This window comes from Carcharhinus amblyrhynchos, chromosome 11, assembly GCF_965287045.1.
Source record: "Carcharhinus amblyrhynchos chromosome 11, sCarAmb.v2.hapA, whole genome shotgun sequence".
Classification (NCBI taxonomy): domain Eukaryota; kingdom Metazoa; phylum Chordata; class Chondrichthyes; order Carcharhiniformes; family Carcharhinidae; genus Carcharhinus; species Carcharhinus amblyrhynchos.
In genome coordinates, this window is record NC_137334.1 from 22,436,220 (window position 1) to 22,455,466 (window position 19,247).

At 47.5% G+C, this 19,247-nt stretch overlaps 1 protein-coding gene across 1 annotated transcript in view; it reads left to right on the plus strand.

The window, feature by feature from the left end:
* Positions 1 to 19,247, plus strand: part of LOC145349977 (uncharacterized) — a 168,589-nt gene that overhangs the window by 114,397 nt on the left and 34,945 nt on the right. Inside the window, exon 3 of the mRNA XM_080198757.1 lies at positions 5,488 to 5,588. Within this exon, the coding sequence (XP_080054883.1) occupies positions 5,488 to 5,588 (101 nt within the window). The remainder of the gene's footprint in view (positions 1 to 5,487; positions 5,589 to 19,247) is intronic.

Here is a 19,247-nt window from a genome sequence, read left to right on the forward strand (position 1 = left end):
GCGTATCGCCCAGTCTGAGTCAGGACAGGCACATGGCAGCGCTGGGTACAGAAGGTGAGGTACCCCCAAAGAAACTTTAACCTTGTCTCTCGTAGGGTCATGGAGCACAGGGGTTGTCTGTGGGCTCACAGACTGCAGAACTGGAGAGGACGTCACTCCCGGTCCTGTCTGTACAACCTTGACCTGTTCCCGTACCCACCTCCATCTCCCCACCACCACCTCCCTCAACACTCGCGCACACTCTCACTCGCGCGCACATGCGCACTCACTCGGCGTGTGCACACTCACTTGTATGCGTGCACTCGCTCGCACACGCACACATTCAGTCGTGCACGCACACACACACACATGCACATAATGACCTTGACATCACTGCAGCATTTGGAGTGGTGAGTGCCCCTTTAAGGGCAGCACAGCCTAAGAGGGTCACCTGGCTTGGGGGGGACCAATTGGGACTGAGAGTGGGTAATCACCTCAGGAATGGAGTCCTTCCTTAGGCAGAAAACATGTAGGGATTGGGGGGGGGAGGTGGATAGTGGAAGTAGCTTGCTGTTGGCCGCTTTGCAGTGTTTCCTTCTTAACAAATACCCCTGGTGTTGCTGACGAAGACTGTGAGTGTACGTTACTATATGTGATATCGAGGAACCCCAGCAAAACTGGAGTCAGTACGTAGCAGGGGAAAGTCATACCCAGCATAATGGAAGATGGTTGTGGTTGTGGAGGGTCATTCGTCTCAGTCCCAGGACATCTCTGCAGGAGTCCCTCAGGGGAGTGTCCGAGGCCGAGCAATCTTCAGCTGCTTCGTCAATGACCTTCCCTCCATCATAAGGTCAGAAATGGGGATGTTCGCCGACGATTGCACAATGTTCAGCACCATTCGCCACTCCTCAGATACAGAAGCAATCCATGTTCAAATGCAGCAAGATCCAGACTCGAGCTGACAGGTGGCAAATAACATTCGCTCCACACAAGTGCCAGACAATGACTGTCTCAAACAAGAGAAAAACTAGCCATCTCCCTTGACATTCAATGGCACTACCATTGCTGAATCCCCCACGATCAACATCCTGGGGGTTACCATTGATCGAAATCGAACTGGACCCAGCATTATAAATACAAGAACAGGTAGAGGCTGGGAATCCTGAGGAGTGTAACTCACCTCCTGACGCCCCAAAGCCTATCCACCATCTACAAGGCACAAGTCAGGGGTGTGATGGATTACTCTCCACTTGCCTGGGTGGGTGCAGCTCCAACAACACTCAAGAAACTTGACGCCATCCAGGACAAAACAGCCTCGCTTTACTACCCCTTTCACAAACATTCACTCCCTCCACCACCTAAGCTCAGTGGCCGTGCGTGCTATCCACAAGATGCACTGCAGCAACTCAGCAGGCTTCCTTAGACAGCACCTTCCAAGCCCATGACCACTTCTATCTAGCAGGGGCAAGGGCAGCAGATACCTGGGAACACCATTGCCCACAATTTCCCCTCCAAGTTACTCACCATCCTGATTTAGAAATATATTGGCCGTTCCTTCACTGTCACTGGGTAAAAATCCAGGACTTCCCTCCCTCCCTGTGGTTGTACCTGTATCACATGGACTGCAGCGGGTTCAAAAAGGCAGTTCACCCACCACCTTCTCAAGGGGACAATTAGGGATGGCCCTTAACCTCGTAGTATGAATGAATAAGAACATAAGAAATAGGAGCAGGAGTAGGCCATCTAGCCCCTCGAGCCTGCCCCACCATTCAATAAGATCATGGCTGATCTGATAGTGGTTCAGTTCCACTTACCTGCTTGCTCCCCATAACCCTTAATTCCCTTATCGATCAGAAATCTTATCTACCTGTGACTTAAACACACTCAACGAGGTAGCCTCCATGCTTCAATGGGCAGAGAATTCCAAAGATTCACTACCCTCTGAGAGAAGAAATTCCTCCTCAACTCCGCTCTAAACTGACCCCCCCTTGTTTTGAGGCTGTGTCCTCTAGTCCTTGTTTCCTTTCTAAGTGGGAAGAATCTCTCTACCTCTACCCTATCGAGCTCCTTCATTATCTTGTAAGTCTCTATAAGATCACCCCTCGGCCTTCTAAACTCCAACGAGTACAGGCCCGGTCTACTCAATAAAAATCCCTGAAGCGTGTCCCAGATTTTCCAGTGTATCCTGCAAACTGTTTTCGCTCCAAATCAGAGGATGTGTTGTGGAGATATCTAGACTTTTGGACCATTTGCTTTAACATCAGATGCAGCAATGCAAAGGAATTTTGAAAAGTGGAAGGAGAATCTCTGAAGTGTAAGCAGCAGCGTGCTATCGTAAACTGTAGAAAACTTGTTCATTAATGTTTCTGATTTACCATGGCGTAATCACCTCAGGGAGGCCCGTGAGGTCGGCCTCTTGGAGTATGAGCTCCCTGATTGAAATAATGATTGCCTGCCCATCACCTGTGTATACGTTGAGGAACGTCAGGTCCGCTGGCATAAGAACATAAGAAATAGGAGCAGGAGTAGGCCATTTAGCCCTTCGAGCCTGCCCCGCCATTCAATAAGATCATGGCTGATCTGTCGTGTCTCAGCTCCACATTCCCGCCCTCTGCCCATAACCCTTAATCCCCTTGTCTATCAAAAACCTATCAACCCGCGTCTTAATATTTAGCGAGGCAGCCTCCACCACTTCAACGGGCAGAGAATTCCAGAGATTCACCACCCTTTGAGTGAAGAAGTTCCTCCTCAACTGCGTTCTAAACCGCCCCCCCCCTTTATCTTGAGGCTGTGCCCCCTAGTCCTACTGTCCTTTCTGAGCGGAAAGAGTCTCTCCACCTCTATCCTATCCATCCCATTCATCATCTTATATGTCTCAATGAGATCTCCCCTCATTCTTCTAAACTCTAATGAGTACAAGCCTAGTTTATTCAGCCTCTCCTCATAGCTCAACCCCCTCAACTCCGGTATCAGCCTAGTGAACCTCCTCTGCACTCCCTCCAAGACCAAAATATCCTTGCGTAAGTGCGGCGACCAAAACTGCACACAGTACTCCAGCTGCAGCCTCACCAATGCCCTATACAGCTGCAGCAAGACCTCCCTACTTTTATATTCAATCCCCCTCGCTATGAAGACCAGCATCCCATTCGCCTTCCTGACCACCTGCTGCACCTGCAAGCTGGGTTTTTGCGACTCATGCACAAGGACCCCGAGGTCCCTCTGCACCGTCGCCTGCTGCAGTTTTTCGCCACGTAAGTAATAGTCCTCCCTACCATTATTCCTACCAAAGTGGACAACTTCACACTTGCCAACATTAAATTCCATTTGCCAGTTCCTGGCCCATTCGCCCAGCCTATCTAGATCCTTCTGCAGACTCTCCACACCCTCCACGCAATTTGCCGTTCCACCAATCTTGGTGTCATCAGCAAATTTCGACACCATACACTCGGTTCCCTCCTCCAGATCATCTATATAAATGGCGCTCTGGGTTCTGACTCTGTACCCGAATCAGTCTAGAAGCGGAGATAAGCTTGTCAATAAAGGGAATCTGGGGAAGAGAAGGTGAGCTGTGAGGAGGATGCAGAGATGTGTGATTTGGACAGGCTGAGTGTGTGGGGATCTGCATGGCAGATGCAGTATAATGTGGATAAATGTGAGGTTATCCAGCAATAATAGGAAGACAGATTAGTAGTGGGTATAAATTGAGAACAACACAGCACGGGAAACAGGCCCTTTGGCCCATCGGCCCATCGAAGAGAGAGAGGTAGATAGGTACTCCGTGAGACCTTGGTGTCCTCATACATCAGTTGCTGAAACTAAGCGTGCAGGTACAGCAGGCAGTAGAGAAGGTGAATGGTATGTGGCCCTTCATAGCAAGAGGATTTGAGTATAGGGATAGGGATGTTTCGCTGCGATTGTGTAGGGCATTAGTGAGGCCACACCTGGAGTATTGTGTGCAGTTTTGGTGTCCTTATCTGAGGAAGGATGTCCTTGTTATAGAGGGAGTTCAGCGAAAGTTTACCAGGCTGATTCCTGGGATGGCAGGTCTGTCATATGTGGAGAGACAAAGTCGGTTGGGATTATATTCACTGGAGATTAAAAGAGTGAGAGGGGATCTCTTAGAAGCTTATAAAATTCAAGAAGTTATACAGGGTAGATTCAGAAAGAATGTTCCCGATGTTGGGGGAGTCCAGGACTAGGAGTCATAGTTTGAGGATAAGGGGTAAACCTTTTAGAACTGAGGTGAGGAGAAATTTCTTCACCCAGAGGGTGGGGAATGTGTGAATTCACTCCCACAGAAAGTAGTTGAGGCCAAAACGTCTGATTTCAAGAAGAAATTAGATCTAGCTCTTAGGGCTAAAAGGATCAACAGATATACAGAAAATGGTAGAACCATGAGAAGTATTGACAGGCAGAGGGATCTGTCCACTAATTATTGAAAGTTGCAACACAGATGGATCAGGTAGTCAAGAAGGCATGTGGCATGCTTGCCTTCATCGGCCAAGCATTGTGTATAAAAATTCACAAGTCATGGGGCAGCTGTACAGAATCTTAGTTAGGCCTCATTTAGAATATTGTGTACAATTCTGGTCACCACACTATCAGAAGGGTGTGGATGCTTTGGAAGGGGTACAGAAGAGGTTTACCAGGATGTTGCCTAGTCTGGAGGGTATTAGCTATGAGGAGCAAACTTGGTTTGTTCTCACTGGAACGATGGAGGTTGAGGGGTAACCTGATTAGAGGTTTACAAGATTATGGGGGGCATGGACAGAGTGGATAGTCGGTTGCTTTCTCCTAGGGTAGGAAAGTCAAGTACTAGGGGACATAGGTTTAAGGTGTCTGGGGAAAGGTTTAGAGAAGATGCGCGAGGCAAGTTTTTTACACAGAGGATGGTGAATGTCTGGAACGCGCTGCCCGGGGAGGTAGTGGGAGCAGGTACGATAGCAGCATTTGGGGCGTCTCAATGAATGCATGAATAGGATGGGAATGGAAAAGAAAGGAGTCTGTAAGTGCATACGGTTATAGTTCAGGCAGGCATCATGATCGGCGCAGGCTTGGAGGGCCAAAGGGGCTGTTCCTGAGATGTATCGTTCTTTGATATGGAGGAGGGAGGGAAGGGATCAGGATATTGGATTTGATGATCAGCCATGATCAAAATGAATGGCAGAGCAGGCTTGAAGGGCCAAATGGCCTACTCCTTCTAGTTTCTACGTTTCAATATGATGGAGCTTCTTCAATCATTAGAGATGTTAGTGAGTCACAGATCTTAACCAAGGGATGAACGAGGTTGGAACTGTATCGATGGGCTGTTAGAATTTAATTGGTCTTATCCCCCATCAAGGCCGGTTTATGAATCTGTCCCTTCAGAATAAGCCAGTGTTTCATTCGAGCAAATTTCTTGGTGACTGTGGTCAATTTCTTGTCTGCTGCTATTTCTCTCCGAAAGGAGAGACTTGGATTTGTTTGGTAATCTTCCTTTTCTAATCGATCCTTTTGTGTTGTCCGCAGCGAGTATGAAGAGGACCAAGGCTCCCTGGCTAATGGACAAGCCAGCACATTTCCCAGGGAACGGGGGGTTGATGCTCTCCGAGGGAGACCTGTTGCTTGAGGTAAGGAGTGAGACTGCGCGAGGATGGTGAGGGGCGACGGAGGGGGTGGAATATCGTGGGAATGCCGAAACATCCTTTCATTTCCGTGCTCCTTTGTAGTGAGTACCGTAACCAGGGCGTGGGGGATTTTGGGAGTTTCTGTGGGGACCCTAACCTCACTGGAGTAGGAGCCTTTGGCATTCAAGACGCGGGAACACTCGACCTGATTTTGCTGATGATGAGGGGACCTGCCTTTCACTGAATGCAGCCTGCGTTCCAGCGAGGGGTCAGAAACATTAATGGGGGAGTGAGCAATGTGGGAGTTAATATAAGGCTTGATGGAGATGGAAGAATTTCTTTCCTTGATCTTGGGATGTGGCTGTGTCTCAAGCATTTATTATCTGCCCTGAGTTAATTTTGATTTGGTTTTTTATTCTCACATTTATTTAGTATACAGTGAAAAGTATTGTTTCTTGCGTGCTACACAGACAAAACATAACATTCGTAGAGAAGGAAAGGAGAGGGTGCAGAATGTAGTGTTACAGTCATAGCTAGGGTGTAGAGAAAGATCAACTTAATGCGAGGCAGGTCCATTCAAAAGTCTGACAGCAGCAGGGAAGAAGCTGTGCTTGAGCCGGTTGGTACGTGACCTCAGACTTTTGTAACTTTTTCCCGATGAAAGAAGGTGGAAGAGACAATGTCCGGGGCGTGTGGGGTCCTTAATTATGCTGACTGCTTTTCCGAGGCAGCAGGAAGTGCACACAGAGTCAACGGGTGGGAGGCTGGTTTGCATGATAAATTGGGCTACATTCATGACTTTTTGTAGTTCCTTGGGCAGAGCAGGAGCCCATACCAAGCTGTGATACAACCAGAAAGAATGCTTTCTATGGTGCATCTGTTAAGGTGGTGAGAGCCGTAGCTGACATGCCAAATTTCCTTAGTCTTCTGAGAAAGTAGAGGCGTTGGTGGGCTTTCTTAACTATAATGTCGGCATTGAGGGACCAGGACAGGTTGTTGGTGACCTGGACACCTAAAAACTTGAAGCTCTCGACCCTTTCTACTTCATCCCCGTTGATGTAGACAGGGGGCATGTTCTCCTTTATGCTTCCTGAAGTTGATGACAACTCAAGTTGCCCTTGAGAAGGTGGTAATGAGCCACTGTTAGATACAGGTGGATGGTACAGTCCACCATCTGGACTCCCCCGATGGTGGGAGAGACCAGAGTCAGGGGTCACAGTCTGAGGATACAGGGTAGTCCGTTTAGTATGGAGACGAGGAGACGTTTCTTCACCCAAAGAGTGGTGAGCCTGTGGAATTCATTACCACAGGAAGTAGTTGATGCCAAAACATTGAATGTCTTCAAGAAACAGTTAGACAGAGCACTTGAGATGAAGCGAATCAAAAGATATGGGGGGAAGGTGGGATCAGGATATTGAGTTGAATGATCAGCCATGATCATAATGAACGGTAGTGCAGGCTCAAAGGGCCAAATGGCCTCCTCCTATTTTCTGATTCTATGCTACTCATAGAGCTGTGGCTGAGGGTCACAGCATGAAGATATATTTGGTGTGACCACTCTGAATTTGCACCTGTCTGTTGCCCTTGCAAGCCTGAGAACCATAGAATCCCATACAGTGGAGGAAGAGGCCATTCGGCCCAACAATTCTGTTCTGACTCTCCAAAAGAGCATCCCATCTTTGCCCGATCTCCGTACATTTAGCACAGCCAATCCACCTAACTTGCACATCTTTGGACACTAAGGGGCAATTTAGCACGGCCAATCCCCCTAAACTGCACATCTTTGGACACTAAGGGGCAATTTAGCATGGCCAATCCACCTAACCTGCACAGCTTTGGATTGTGGGATGAAACCCACACAGGCACGGGGAGAACATGCAAACTCCACAGAGTGACCCAAGCCGGGATTGAACCCGGGTCCCTAGCATTGTGAGGCAGCAGTGCTAACCACTATGCCACCCTTTGTTGCACGTCACATCCTCTTAACTGGGCTCGGCATTTCAGCACCAACTCACAATGTCACATAGATTTTGGATTTGGTGGGGTTTTACAGTATTGCTTCCAGAACTCCTGTGTTATTTTGTGTCATTAGCAGCAGATTTTCAAGTTGGTTCTTCTCCTCCCCTGTCCGCCCTCCCAGCGCCCCATGTCTTTCTGTTCTGTAATCTTGTAAATTCCTGAGTTAAAGTTGGCTTTCTGTTGAGCCGGCCGATAACAGTCAACTCATTTACATTCCACAGAAATGTACAGTTCACACACAGGAAGAGAAAACATTCTTTACGCAGCTGCCAACAGACATTCATATTAGAAGATTGGTGAAATCTTTGTGAGGGGGAGGTTTGCAGAGGGAGGGGGCTAAGGGAGGTTTGTAGGGGAGAGATTGTGTGTTGGGGGGAGTGAGAAGGTTGGAGGATGGAGCCCTTTAAGAATTGCATCTCTCCGTTCGTGCTCAGCAAGGCAAACGTTCAGCTATTCCTGCCCCAATACTAATGGGAAATGTCTGTGCCGTAGAACCAATCAATCGTAGGATCCCAGACCCTCTCCTCTGCCATATTCCCTGTCAGCCCTTCGATATGGAGGAGGGAGGGAAGGGATCAGGATATTGGATTTGATGATCAGCCATGATCAAAATGAATGGCAGAGCTTATTTTATCAGAGGGATTATTGGGTATAACAAGTAGGGAAATGGGGGTAGGGCCTGGGTGGGATTGTGGTCGGTGCAGACTCGATGGGCTGAAGGGCCTCTTTCTGTACTGTAGGGTTTCTATGATCTATGATTTACGATCTTTGGACACTAAGGGACAATTTAGCATGGCCAGTCCCCCTAACCTACACATCTTTGGACACTAAGGGACAATTTCACATGACCAATCCCCTAATCTGCGCATCTTTGGACACTCAGGGGCAATTTAGCAAGACCGATCCCTCTACCTGCACATCTTTGGACGCTAAGGGACAATTTCGCTTGACCAATCCCCCTAACCTGCACATCTTTGGACACTAAGGGACAATTTAGCATGGCCAATCCCCCTAACCTGCACATCTTTAGAAACATAGAGGCAATTTAGCATGGCCAATCCACTGCACATCTTTGGACACTAAGGGACAATTTCACATGACCAATCCCCTAATCTGCGCATCTTTGGACACTCAGGGGCAATTTAACAAGACCGATCCCTCTACCTGCACATCTTTGGACGCTAAGGGACAATTTCGCATGACCAATCCCCCTAACGTGCTCATCTTTGGACACTAAGCGACAATTTAGCATGACTAATCCCCCTGACCCGCACATCTTTGGACACTAAGGGATAATTTTACATGAGCAATCCCCCTAACCTGCACATCTTTGGACACTAACATTTAACTTTGTGCATCATTTCTCCCAGTGTTGCAGGATATTGAGTCTGCCATTTTTATCCTGGGTGTGGGTGTAAAATGGGGATAGGATGAGTATTGAATTTATAGCCATCTGTGCCAGGAACATTGCAGAATCCTCCCCCAAAATCTTTGATGTTTGATTTGATTTATTATTATCACGTATTAGCATACAGTGAAAAGTATTGTTTTCACTATACAGGAAAAGCATACCATCCATAAAGGAAAGGAGAGAGTGCAGAATGTAGTGTTACGGTCATAGCTAGAGCGCAGAGAAAGATCAACTTCATATAAATTAGGTCCATTTAAAAGTCTGACAGCAGCAGGGAAGAAGCTGTTCTTGAGTCGGTTGGTACATGATCTCAGACTTCTGTGTCTTTTTCCCGACGGAAGAAGGTGGAAGAGAGAATGTCCGGGGTGCGTGGGGTCCTTAATTATGCTGGCTGTTTTTCCAAAGCAGCAGGAAGTGCAGACAGTGTCAATGGACAGGAGGCTGGTTTGCATGATGGACTGGGCTAAATTCATGACCCTTTGTACTTACTTGTGATCCTGGTCAGAGCAGGAGCCATACCAAGCTCTGATACAACCAGAAAGAATGCTTTCTGTGGTGCATCTGTAAAGGTTGGTGAGAGTTGTAGCAGACATGCCTAATTTCCTTAGTCTTCTGAGAAAGTTGGCGGGCTTTCTTAACTATGGTGTTGGCATGGGGGGGTGACCAGGACAGGTTGTTGGTGATCTGGACACCAAGATCTGAAAAGGCACAAGGCCAAAAATCGATCCAACTCATGACAACTGTGCACAGGCAATCTGTAGGAGCAGAAGTAGGCCATTCAGCCCATCGAGTCTGCACATTCATTCAGTGAGATCTCATGTGACAACCCTGACTTGTCCCCATAATCTTTGATTCCCTTACCGATTAAAAATACTTTATCTCAGCCTTGAACATACTTAACAGCTCAGCCTCTGAGTAAAGAATCCCACAGATTCACCAGCCTCTGAGGGTAGGTCCCTACACTCTCTTCGCAGCTGGCATACTCAGAAGATCAGGATGATCTCTAGATCCGCTATCAAGAAAGGAAACTCCACAACTTCCACCTGAATGGTAGCACAGTGGTTAGCACTGCTGCCTCACAGCTCCAGGGACCTGGGTTCGATTCCCGGCTCGGGTCACTGTCTGTGTGGAGTTTGCACATTCTCCTCATGTCTGTGTGGGTTTCCTCCGGGTACCCCGGTTTCCTCCCACAGTCCAAAGATGTGCAGGTTAGGTTGATTGGCCATGCTAAAATTGCCCCTTAGTGTCCTGGGACGTGTAGGTTAGAGGGATTAGCGGGTAAATGTGTAGGGATATGGGGGTAGGACCTGGGTTGGATTGCGGTCGGTGCAGACTTGATGGGCCGAAGGCCCTGTTTCTGCACTGTAGGGTTCTATGTTCTATTATTGTTAGAGAGTATTCTAGGCATCCACGGAAAGACAAGAATCGCAATTCAGCATCCCTTCAAAGTTGCACCTTTCAAATATGTTGTCCATCCTGCCGCAGGGGCAACTCCACCGCCTACACAAGGATTTTCCTGTATGGCGAGGTCGCTGGAGCCAGACAACCAGTCGCTCTGCTTCAGGGATGCTTCAAAGCCTGACAGGAAGGCCCCAAACATTGACTCTCACCTGAGTAACACGTGCTCACAGCAGGAGGAAATGGTAACACCCCCTGTGGGCCAGTTCATGCCACCATGACGATTAGTGGCTACGGTGGCTTGGCAGCAGATGCCAGCACCGAAAGCAACACCTTTGCAACCACACCTGAGAACCACCTCATCTGTGGCGCTTGTGGTAGAACCTCCCTCTCACTGATTGGTCCCTTCAGCATTCAGTAAAAGTTCACCATGCGGAACTGTACCATCCCCAACAGATTGGATTCGCTAAAAGTCTCATCGTCTAACACACACGGATTCATTGCCAAAGGACTGGAGGATAAAAGTAGAGAAGTGTTATCACAATTGTACAGGGTGTTGAAGAGACCATGTTTTAGAATCATAGAACCCTACAGTGCAGAAAGAGGCCCTTCGGCCCATCGAGTCTGCACCGAACACAATCCCACCCAGGCCCTACCCCCATATCCCTACATATTATACCCACTAATCCCTCTAACCTACGCATCCCTGGACACTAAGGGGCAATTTCTTAGCAAGGCCAATCAACCTAACCCGCACATCTTTGGACTGTGGAAGGAAACCGGAGTACCCGGAGGAAACCCACGCAGACACGAGGAGAATGTGCAAACTCCACACAGACAGTGACCCAAACTAGGAATCGAACCCTGATCCCTGGCGCTGTGAGGCCACAGTGCTAACCACTGTGCCACCCAGGAGGATTGTGTTCAGTTGCGGTCTCCTTATTTGAGGGAGGATGTGGTGGCATTGGAGGCCGTTCAGAGGAGGTTCACCAGATTGATTCCGGGGATGAAGGGGTTGACGTATGAGGAGAGATTAAACAGTTTGGGCTTGTACTTGCTGGGGCTTAGAAGGATGAGGGGATCTGATTGAGGTATATAAAACTTTAAAAGGGATTGATAGACTAAATGTAGACCAAGTGTTTCCTCTTACGGGGTAATCTGGAACAAGAAGTGTCAGCTGAGAGGTGGTAGATTTAAAACTGAGATGAGGAGGAACTACTTCTCACAGAGGCTGGTGAATTTGTGGAACTCACTGCCCTGTAGCTCCGGGGAGTCTGAATCATTAAATGGATTCAAGAAGGAGATGGATATATTTCTAATAATAAAGAGATATGCGGAAGAGGTGGGGGGGTGGATTTGAGACCAGGGAGAGATCAGCCAGGATCTGATTGGATAGCGGAGCAGACTCGAAGGGCTGAATTTGCCGATTTCTGCTCCTAATTCCAATGTTCCTCTCCTCTGCTGCATGGGCCAGATTTTGTTTCCTGTTGGATAGAACATAGAACATTACAACACAGGACAGGCCCTTCGGCTCTCGATGTTGCGCCGACCAGTGGAACCAATCTAATGACCCTCTAACCTAAACTATTCCAATGTTATCCATATTATTGGATAATATTGGTCCATGGGTCTTACTTCGCTCTGATATCTTTGCCCTGCAGTACCTGCCATCTCTTAGAACATAGAACATTACAGCGCAGAACAGGCCCTTCGGCCCACGATGTTGCGCCGACCAGTTAAAAAGCAATGACCCTCTAACCTAAACCAAACCCTTTCCATCCATAAACCTATCCACGGATCTCTTAAACGCCCCCAAACTAGGCGCATTTACAACTGCAGCAGGCAGGGCATTCCAATCCCTCACCACCCTCTGGGTAAAGAACCTACCCCTGACATCCGTCCTATAACTACCCCCCCTTAATTTAAAGCTATGCCCCCTCGTGCTAGCTTTCTCCATCCGAGGAAAAAGGCTATCTTCTCGCAGGGTGTGAGATTGGTGAGTGGCCACAGGCTGGATGCCCGGGGAATACCAACGTGGTGAAACTTGGCTTTGCCCAATGTCCAGCCTTCAGGGGAAGGAGGCCAGATTGGCTATTTCCCACCATAGTCCAGTTATAGTGCCCTTCCCTGGTTAGGATAGAAGGTTACTTATCTTTCATGTAATCCCCGCAGTGCAGAACAAGGCCATTCAGCCCATTGAGTGCACCAACTCTCCGATACAGCATCTTACCCCTATAATCCCACTCATTACACTGCTAATTCCCCTAATCTATACACCTTGGGAGAATTTAACATGGCCAGTGCACCTAACCTGCACGTTTTAGGACTGTGGGAGGAAACCAGAGCACCCGGAGGAAACCCACGCAGACACAGGGAGAATGTGCAAACTCCACACAGACACTGACCCAAGCCGGGAATCGAACCTGGGTCCCTGGCGCTGCGAGGCAGCAATGCTAACCATGATGCCGCCATGCTGCCCGTTTAACCATAGTATTCCTACAGTACAGAAGGAGGCCATTCGGCCCAACTCTCTGGCAGAGTATCTCACACAAGCCCTAGCGGAGCAGACTCGATAGGCTCGTAGGAATTATTCTGCTTCTAATTCCTACGGATGGGTGCTGACAATTGTAGCAAGGCCATGTATTAGGAGGTGGTTTTAACACGATGGCCACTTCCCGCTGTTTTAGCTGTGTTGCTGAGCTCATTCTGCAGCAGCAATGGGGTGGGGGGTGGATTTGTCACTAATGCAGTCTGCCAGATAATGAAGGTTCTTACCTGGCTGAGAGGAGACTGTAGGCATGGCTGGAGAAGGGAACAATGTACAAGCTGATACCCCAGATCATTGGAAGCAACCCTCAGACAGTGCCCCAGGCACAGACTGATTGGATAGTGGGATTGAATGGCTGGGTGGAGGAGCTCACTGGTTACGTTGCTGAAGACACGGGCTAATGATCTGAAGATATGAGATTAAATCCTACAATGGCAACAGGGAAATTCAAAATGAATTGGGCAGCACAGTGGTTAGCACTGCTGCTTCACAGGTCCAGGGACCTGGGTTCGATTCCCAGCTTGGGTCACTGTCTGTGTGGAGTTTGCACGTTCTCCCCGTGTCTGCGTGGGTTTCTTCTGGGTGCTCCGGTTTCCTCCCACAGTCCAAAGATGTGCGGGTTAGGTTGATTGGCCATGCTAAATTTCCTCTTAGTGTCCTGAGATGTGTAGGTTAAAGGGATTAGAGGGTAAATGTATAGGGATATGGGGATAGGGCCTGGGTGGGATTGTGGTCGGTGCAGACTTGATGGGCTGAATGGCCTCTTTCTATACTGTAGGGTTTCTATGATTTCTATGAATTAAGTCTGGAATGAAAAGCTAGCATCGGTTGTGGTGATGGTAGTGCAATTGATATGTATTTTATATTTGGGGGAATGTTTGAAAATTCAGCTTTCGGCTACAGGCGGTCAATATATCTGGCGGGAATGCAACTCAGATTCTGGGAGAGCAGAATAATTACTTGTTTCAGCATTGCAAATATTTATTTTGAATAGAGCAAGTAGACTTTTGTCTACTTAAATTCCCTGGGATTTCTGATTTGAGTGATTGACAGGAGCATGCGAAGATGCGGTTAATGTGCAGTCCTACGTTTGTGGCAGAGGGGAAAATCTTTTTGCAGAAACCAGTTATTTATAGCTGAAGCCTGGTTGAAGTTGGAAGGATTTTACCCTTCTAGAATTTTGTGTCTCTCTCTGAAAGCTCCAAGACTACTCATAAGTGTTAAAGCAAGTGTGCCTGCGTTACTAACTATTTATTTTAAAAGTGGAATTGATATATGCATGAATATGTGTAGTGGTCCATTTTGGCAGGTCCAGTGGGATGAAGGAATAGACTTCAAGGTCAGACTCTTAGCAGTGTAGAGGATCAGAAGGACCTTGGGGTCCGGGTCCACAGGACTCTTAAATCGGCCTCGCAGGTGGAGGATGTGGTCAAGAAGGCGTATGGTGTACTAGCCTTCATTAATCGAGGGATTGAGTTTAGGAGTCGGGAGATAATGCTGCAGCTTTATAAGACCCTAGTCAGACCCCACTTGGAATACTGTGCGCAGTTCTAGTTGCCTCATTACAAGAAAGATGTGGAAGCTATTGAAAGGGTGCAGAGGAGATTTACAAGGATGTTGCCTGGATTGGGTGGCATGACTTATGAGGATAAGTGAGGGAGCTCGGTCTTTTCTCACTAGAGAGACGAAGGATGAGACGTGACCTGATAGAGATTTATAAGATGTTGAAAGATATAAATCGGGTGGATTCTCAGAGGCTTTTTCCCAGGGCTGAAATGGTCGCTATGAGAGGACACAGGTTTAAGGTGCTGGGGAGCAGGTACAGAGGACATGTTAGGGGTAAGTTTTTCACTCAGAGGGTGGTGAGTGAGTGGAATCGGCTGCTGTCGGTGGTGGTGGAGGCAAACTCGTTGGGGTCTTTTAAGAAACTTCTGGATGAGTCCATGGGATTTAATGGGATTGAGGGTTATAGATAGGCCTGATAGGTAGGGATATGATCGGCGCAACTTGTAGGCCGAAAGGCCTGTTTGTGCTGTAGTTTTCTGTATTCTATGTTTTCTATATTTTCTATATTTTTATTTTATATTTTTTATTTTTATTTTATATTTTATATTTTTATTCTATATATTTCTATATTTTCTGTATTCTATATTCGTGCAAGAATGGGACGGCCGTAGTTATGGGGGATTTCAATCTGCATATTGATTGGTCGACCCATGTTGGACGTGGGGGGCTCGAGGAAGAGTTCTTGGAATGCTGCCGGGATAGTTTCCTCGAACAGTGTGTGTTGGAGCCGACGAGGGAGCGAGCTATCTTGGATCTGGTGCTATGTAATGAGGCGGGTAGAATTAGGGACCTTGTGGTGAAGGATCCTCTTGGGGAGAGTGATCATTGTATGGTGGAGTTTCTGGTGCAGATGGAGGAGGAGAAAGTGGGTTCCCGGACACGCGTCCTTTGTTTGAATAGAGGGAAATACGGTAGGATGAGAGAAGAATTGGCGAATGTGGACTGGGAGAGCGCGTTGGAGGGAGGGTCTGTTAAGGAGCAGTGGAGGATCTTTAAGGAGATCTTTCTTGGTGCTCAACGGAAATTTATTCTGATGGTCAAAAAGGATAGTAGGAGGAGAGGTAATAAGCCGTGGATAACAAAGGAGGTGAAGGAAAGTGTTAAACTAAAAGCGGAGGAATTTAGAGTAGCTAAGAGTAGTGGGCGAGAAGAGGATTGGGAGAGGTTTAAATGTCAACAAAGATTGACAAAGAAGTTGATAAGGAAGGGTAGGAGAAACTATGAAGCTGGGCTAGCGCTTAATATAAAAAAGATAGCAAGAGTTTTTATAAATATATAAAAAGGAAGAGGCTGGCTAGGGTGAATGTTGGTCCTTTAGAGGATGAGAAAGGGGACCTAGTGGTAGGGGATGGGGATATGGCTAAGGTATTGAATAACTTTTTTGTTTCTGTCTTCACGGAGGAGGACGTGAATAATTTGCCGGGTGTTAGCGATAGAAAGGTGGCAGGACTGGAGGGTCTTAATGACATTACTGTTACTAGAAAGGCGGTGCTCGACAGACTGGAGGGGCTGATTGTGGACAAGTCCCCAGGACCGGATGGAATGCATCCGAGGGTTCTGAAAGAAATGACGGAGGTGATAGTGGATGCCTTGGTGGTTATTTTCCAAACGTCGCTGGATTCCGGGGAAGTGCCGGATGATTGGAAAACGGCTAATGTTACGCCGTTGTTTAAGAAGGGTGCCAGGCAAAAGGCGGGGAATTATAGGCCGGTTAGTTTAACATCTGTGGTAGGTAAAATGTTAGAATCTGTCATTAAGGAGGAAATTGCGAGGCATCTTGAAGGGAATTGCTTGATAGAGCAGACGCAGCACGGTTTCATTAAAGGGAAGTCGTGTCTGACAAATTTACTGGAGTTCTATGAGGATGTGTCTAGGGCGGTGGATAGAGGAGAGTCGGTGGAGGTGGTCTTTCTAGATTTTCAGAAAGCGTTTGACAAAGTGCCTCACAAGAGGTTATTGCAGAAGGTCGAGGGACATGGAGTTGGGGGTAGGGTGTTAGCGTGGATAGAAGATTGGTTGTCAAATAGGAGGCAGAGAGTGGGGGTCAACGGGTGCTATTCGGATTGGCGGATGGTGACTAGTGGAGTGCCCCAGGGGTCGGTGCTGGGGCCTCAGCTTTTTACCATTTATATAGATGATCTGGAGGAGGGAACCAAGTGTAGAGTGTCGAAATTTGCTGATGACACCAAGATTGGTGGAACGGTAAATTGTGCGGAGGGTGTGGAGAGTCTGCAGAAGGATCTAGATAGGCTGGGCGAATGGGCCAGGAAATGGCAAATGGAATTTAATGTTGGCAAGTGTGAGGTGGTCCACTTTGGTAGGAAAAATGGTAGGAAGGACTATTACTTACGAGGCGAAAAACTGCAGCAGGCGACGGTGCAGAGGGACCTCGGGGTCCTTGTGCATGAGTCGCAAAAACCCAGCTTGCAGGTGCAGCAGGTGGTCAGGAAGGCGAATGGGATGCTGGCCTTCATAGCGAAGGGGATTGAATATAAAAGTAGGGAGGTCTTGCTGCAGCTGTATAGGGCATTGGTGAGGCCGCAACTGGAGTACTGTGTGCATTTTTGGGCGCCGCACCTGCGCAAAGATATTTTGGCCTTGGAGGGAGTGCAGAGGAGGTTTACTAGGCTGATACTGGAGTTGAGGGGGTTGAGCTATGAGGAGAGGCTGAATAAACTGGGCTTGTACTCGTTAGAGTTTAGAAGAATGAGAGGAGATCTCATTGAGACGTATAAGATGATGAATGGGATGGATAGGATAGAGGTGGAAAGACTCTTCCCGCTCAAAAAAGACAATAGGACTAGGGGGCACAGCCTCAAGATAAAAGGGGGGCGGTTTACAATGGAGTTGAGGAGGAACTTCTTCACTCAAAGGGTGGTGAATCTCTGGAATTTTCTGCCTGTTGAAGTGGTGGAGGCTGCCTCGCTAAATATTTTTAAGACGCGGGTTGATGGGTTTTTGATAGGAGAGGGGATTAAGGGTTATGGGGAGAGGGCGGGAAAGTGGAACTGAGCAGCGACAGATCAGCCATGATCTTATTGAATGGCGGGGCAGGCTCGAAGGGCTAGATGGCCTACTCCTGCTCCTATTTCTTATGTTCTTATGTTCTTATGTTCTATGAGTGTGGCTTATTTGGAACCGGAGCAGTGATAAGCTAGAAAGTAAAGTTGTTTCCTTTCATTTTTAAATGTTGTTCAACTGCTTCACTTGTTGGGGTTATATTTAAACTGTGTTATTAAAGATAGTTTGTTTTACTATAAAAGATCTGTCAGCAGAATAATTTCTGGACAGAAATATCCTTTCCTCACATTCACTGTGAAATTGAAAAATTGTGTCTAGTCTGGTGTCCGAATGTTCGAGTCTGGAATCCTAACGCCAACGACCACAAGTATATTGGAGAGAAAATCCATAACATTGGGTCACGACCTGTGTGGGAAGGGAATCTGCCGTCCTTACCTGGTCTGGTCCTCCAGACCCACAACAACTGGTCAATTCTTAACTGCCCTCTGAAATAGCACATATTGTATTCAAGGAATGGCTCACCATCACCTTGCAAGGGCAATTAGCGATGGGTAATAAATGATGGCCTTGCCAGCAACTTATATCCCACTAATGAATCAAAGAAAAGCCTAGTAAAATGAACCAGAGAATCCCGACAGTGCTGAAGGGGACCATTCGGCCCATCAAGTCTTTACCAACTCTCCACCAGAGGCAGTGGGCGGCTCAGTGGTACAGTGGTTAGGGACACGGGTTCGATTCTTGGCTTGAGTCACTGTCTGTGTGGAATCTGTATGTTCTCCCCGTGTCTGCATGGGTTTCCTCCGGGTGCTCTGGTTTCCTCCCGCAGTCCGAAAGCTGTGCTGGTTAGGTGGATTGGCCATGCTCAATTCTCCCTCAGCGTACCCCAACAGGTGCCAAACTGTGGCCACTAGGGAATTTTCACAGTAACTTCATCGCAGTGTTAATGAAAGTCTACTTGTGATACTAATAAATAAACTTTAAAAAACTTAAACTTTAAAACTTTACCAAGCCTGCTCCTACACCCTATCCCTGGAACCCCGCAATTTAGCATGGCCAATCTACTTAACTTCCACATCTTTGGACACAAAGGAGCAATTTAGTGAGAGATGATAAAGACTCCAAGGAGCAAAATGTTGAATCAGTGTGAATGGAGGTGAGGAGTAGTAAGGGGAGAAAGTCACTGGTGGTCTACAGGCCCCCAAATAATAACTTTGAGGTGGGGTGGGCTATAAACAAGCAAATAACAGATGCGTGTAAAAATGGAACAGCAATAACCATGGGGGATTTTAACCTGCATATTGAATAGTCAACTCAAGTCGGACACGGTGGACTTGAGGAAGAGTTCTTAGAATGCTGTTGAGATAGGTTCTATAACATACTGTTTGAGGAAACTATGAGCTATCTTGGATCTAGTCCTGTGTAATAAGACAGGTAAAACTAATGGTCTCCTTGTGAGGGATCCTCTTGGAATGAGTGATCACAATATGGTTGAATTTCTAATACAGATGGAGGGTGAGAAAGTAGGGTCCCAAACCAGTGCTTGAACAAGGGGGAGTGCGATAGGATGAGGGCAGAGTTGGCTAATGTAGACTGGGACAGCTGAGGAACAGTGAAGGATTTTTAAGGAGATTTTTCTCAGTACTCAGCAAAAATACATTCCAGTGAAAAAGAAGGAATGTAAGAAAAGGGTTAACCAGCC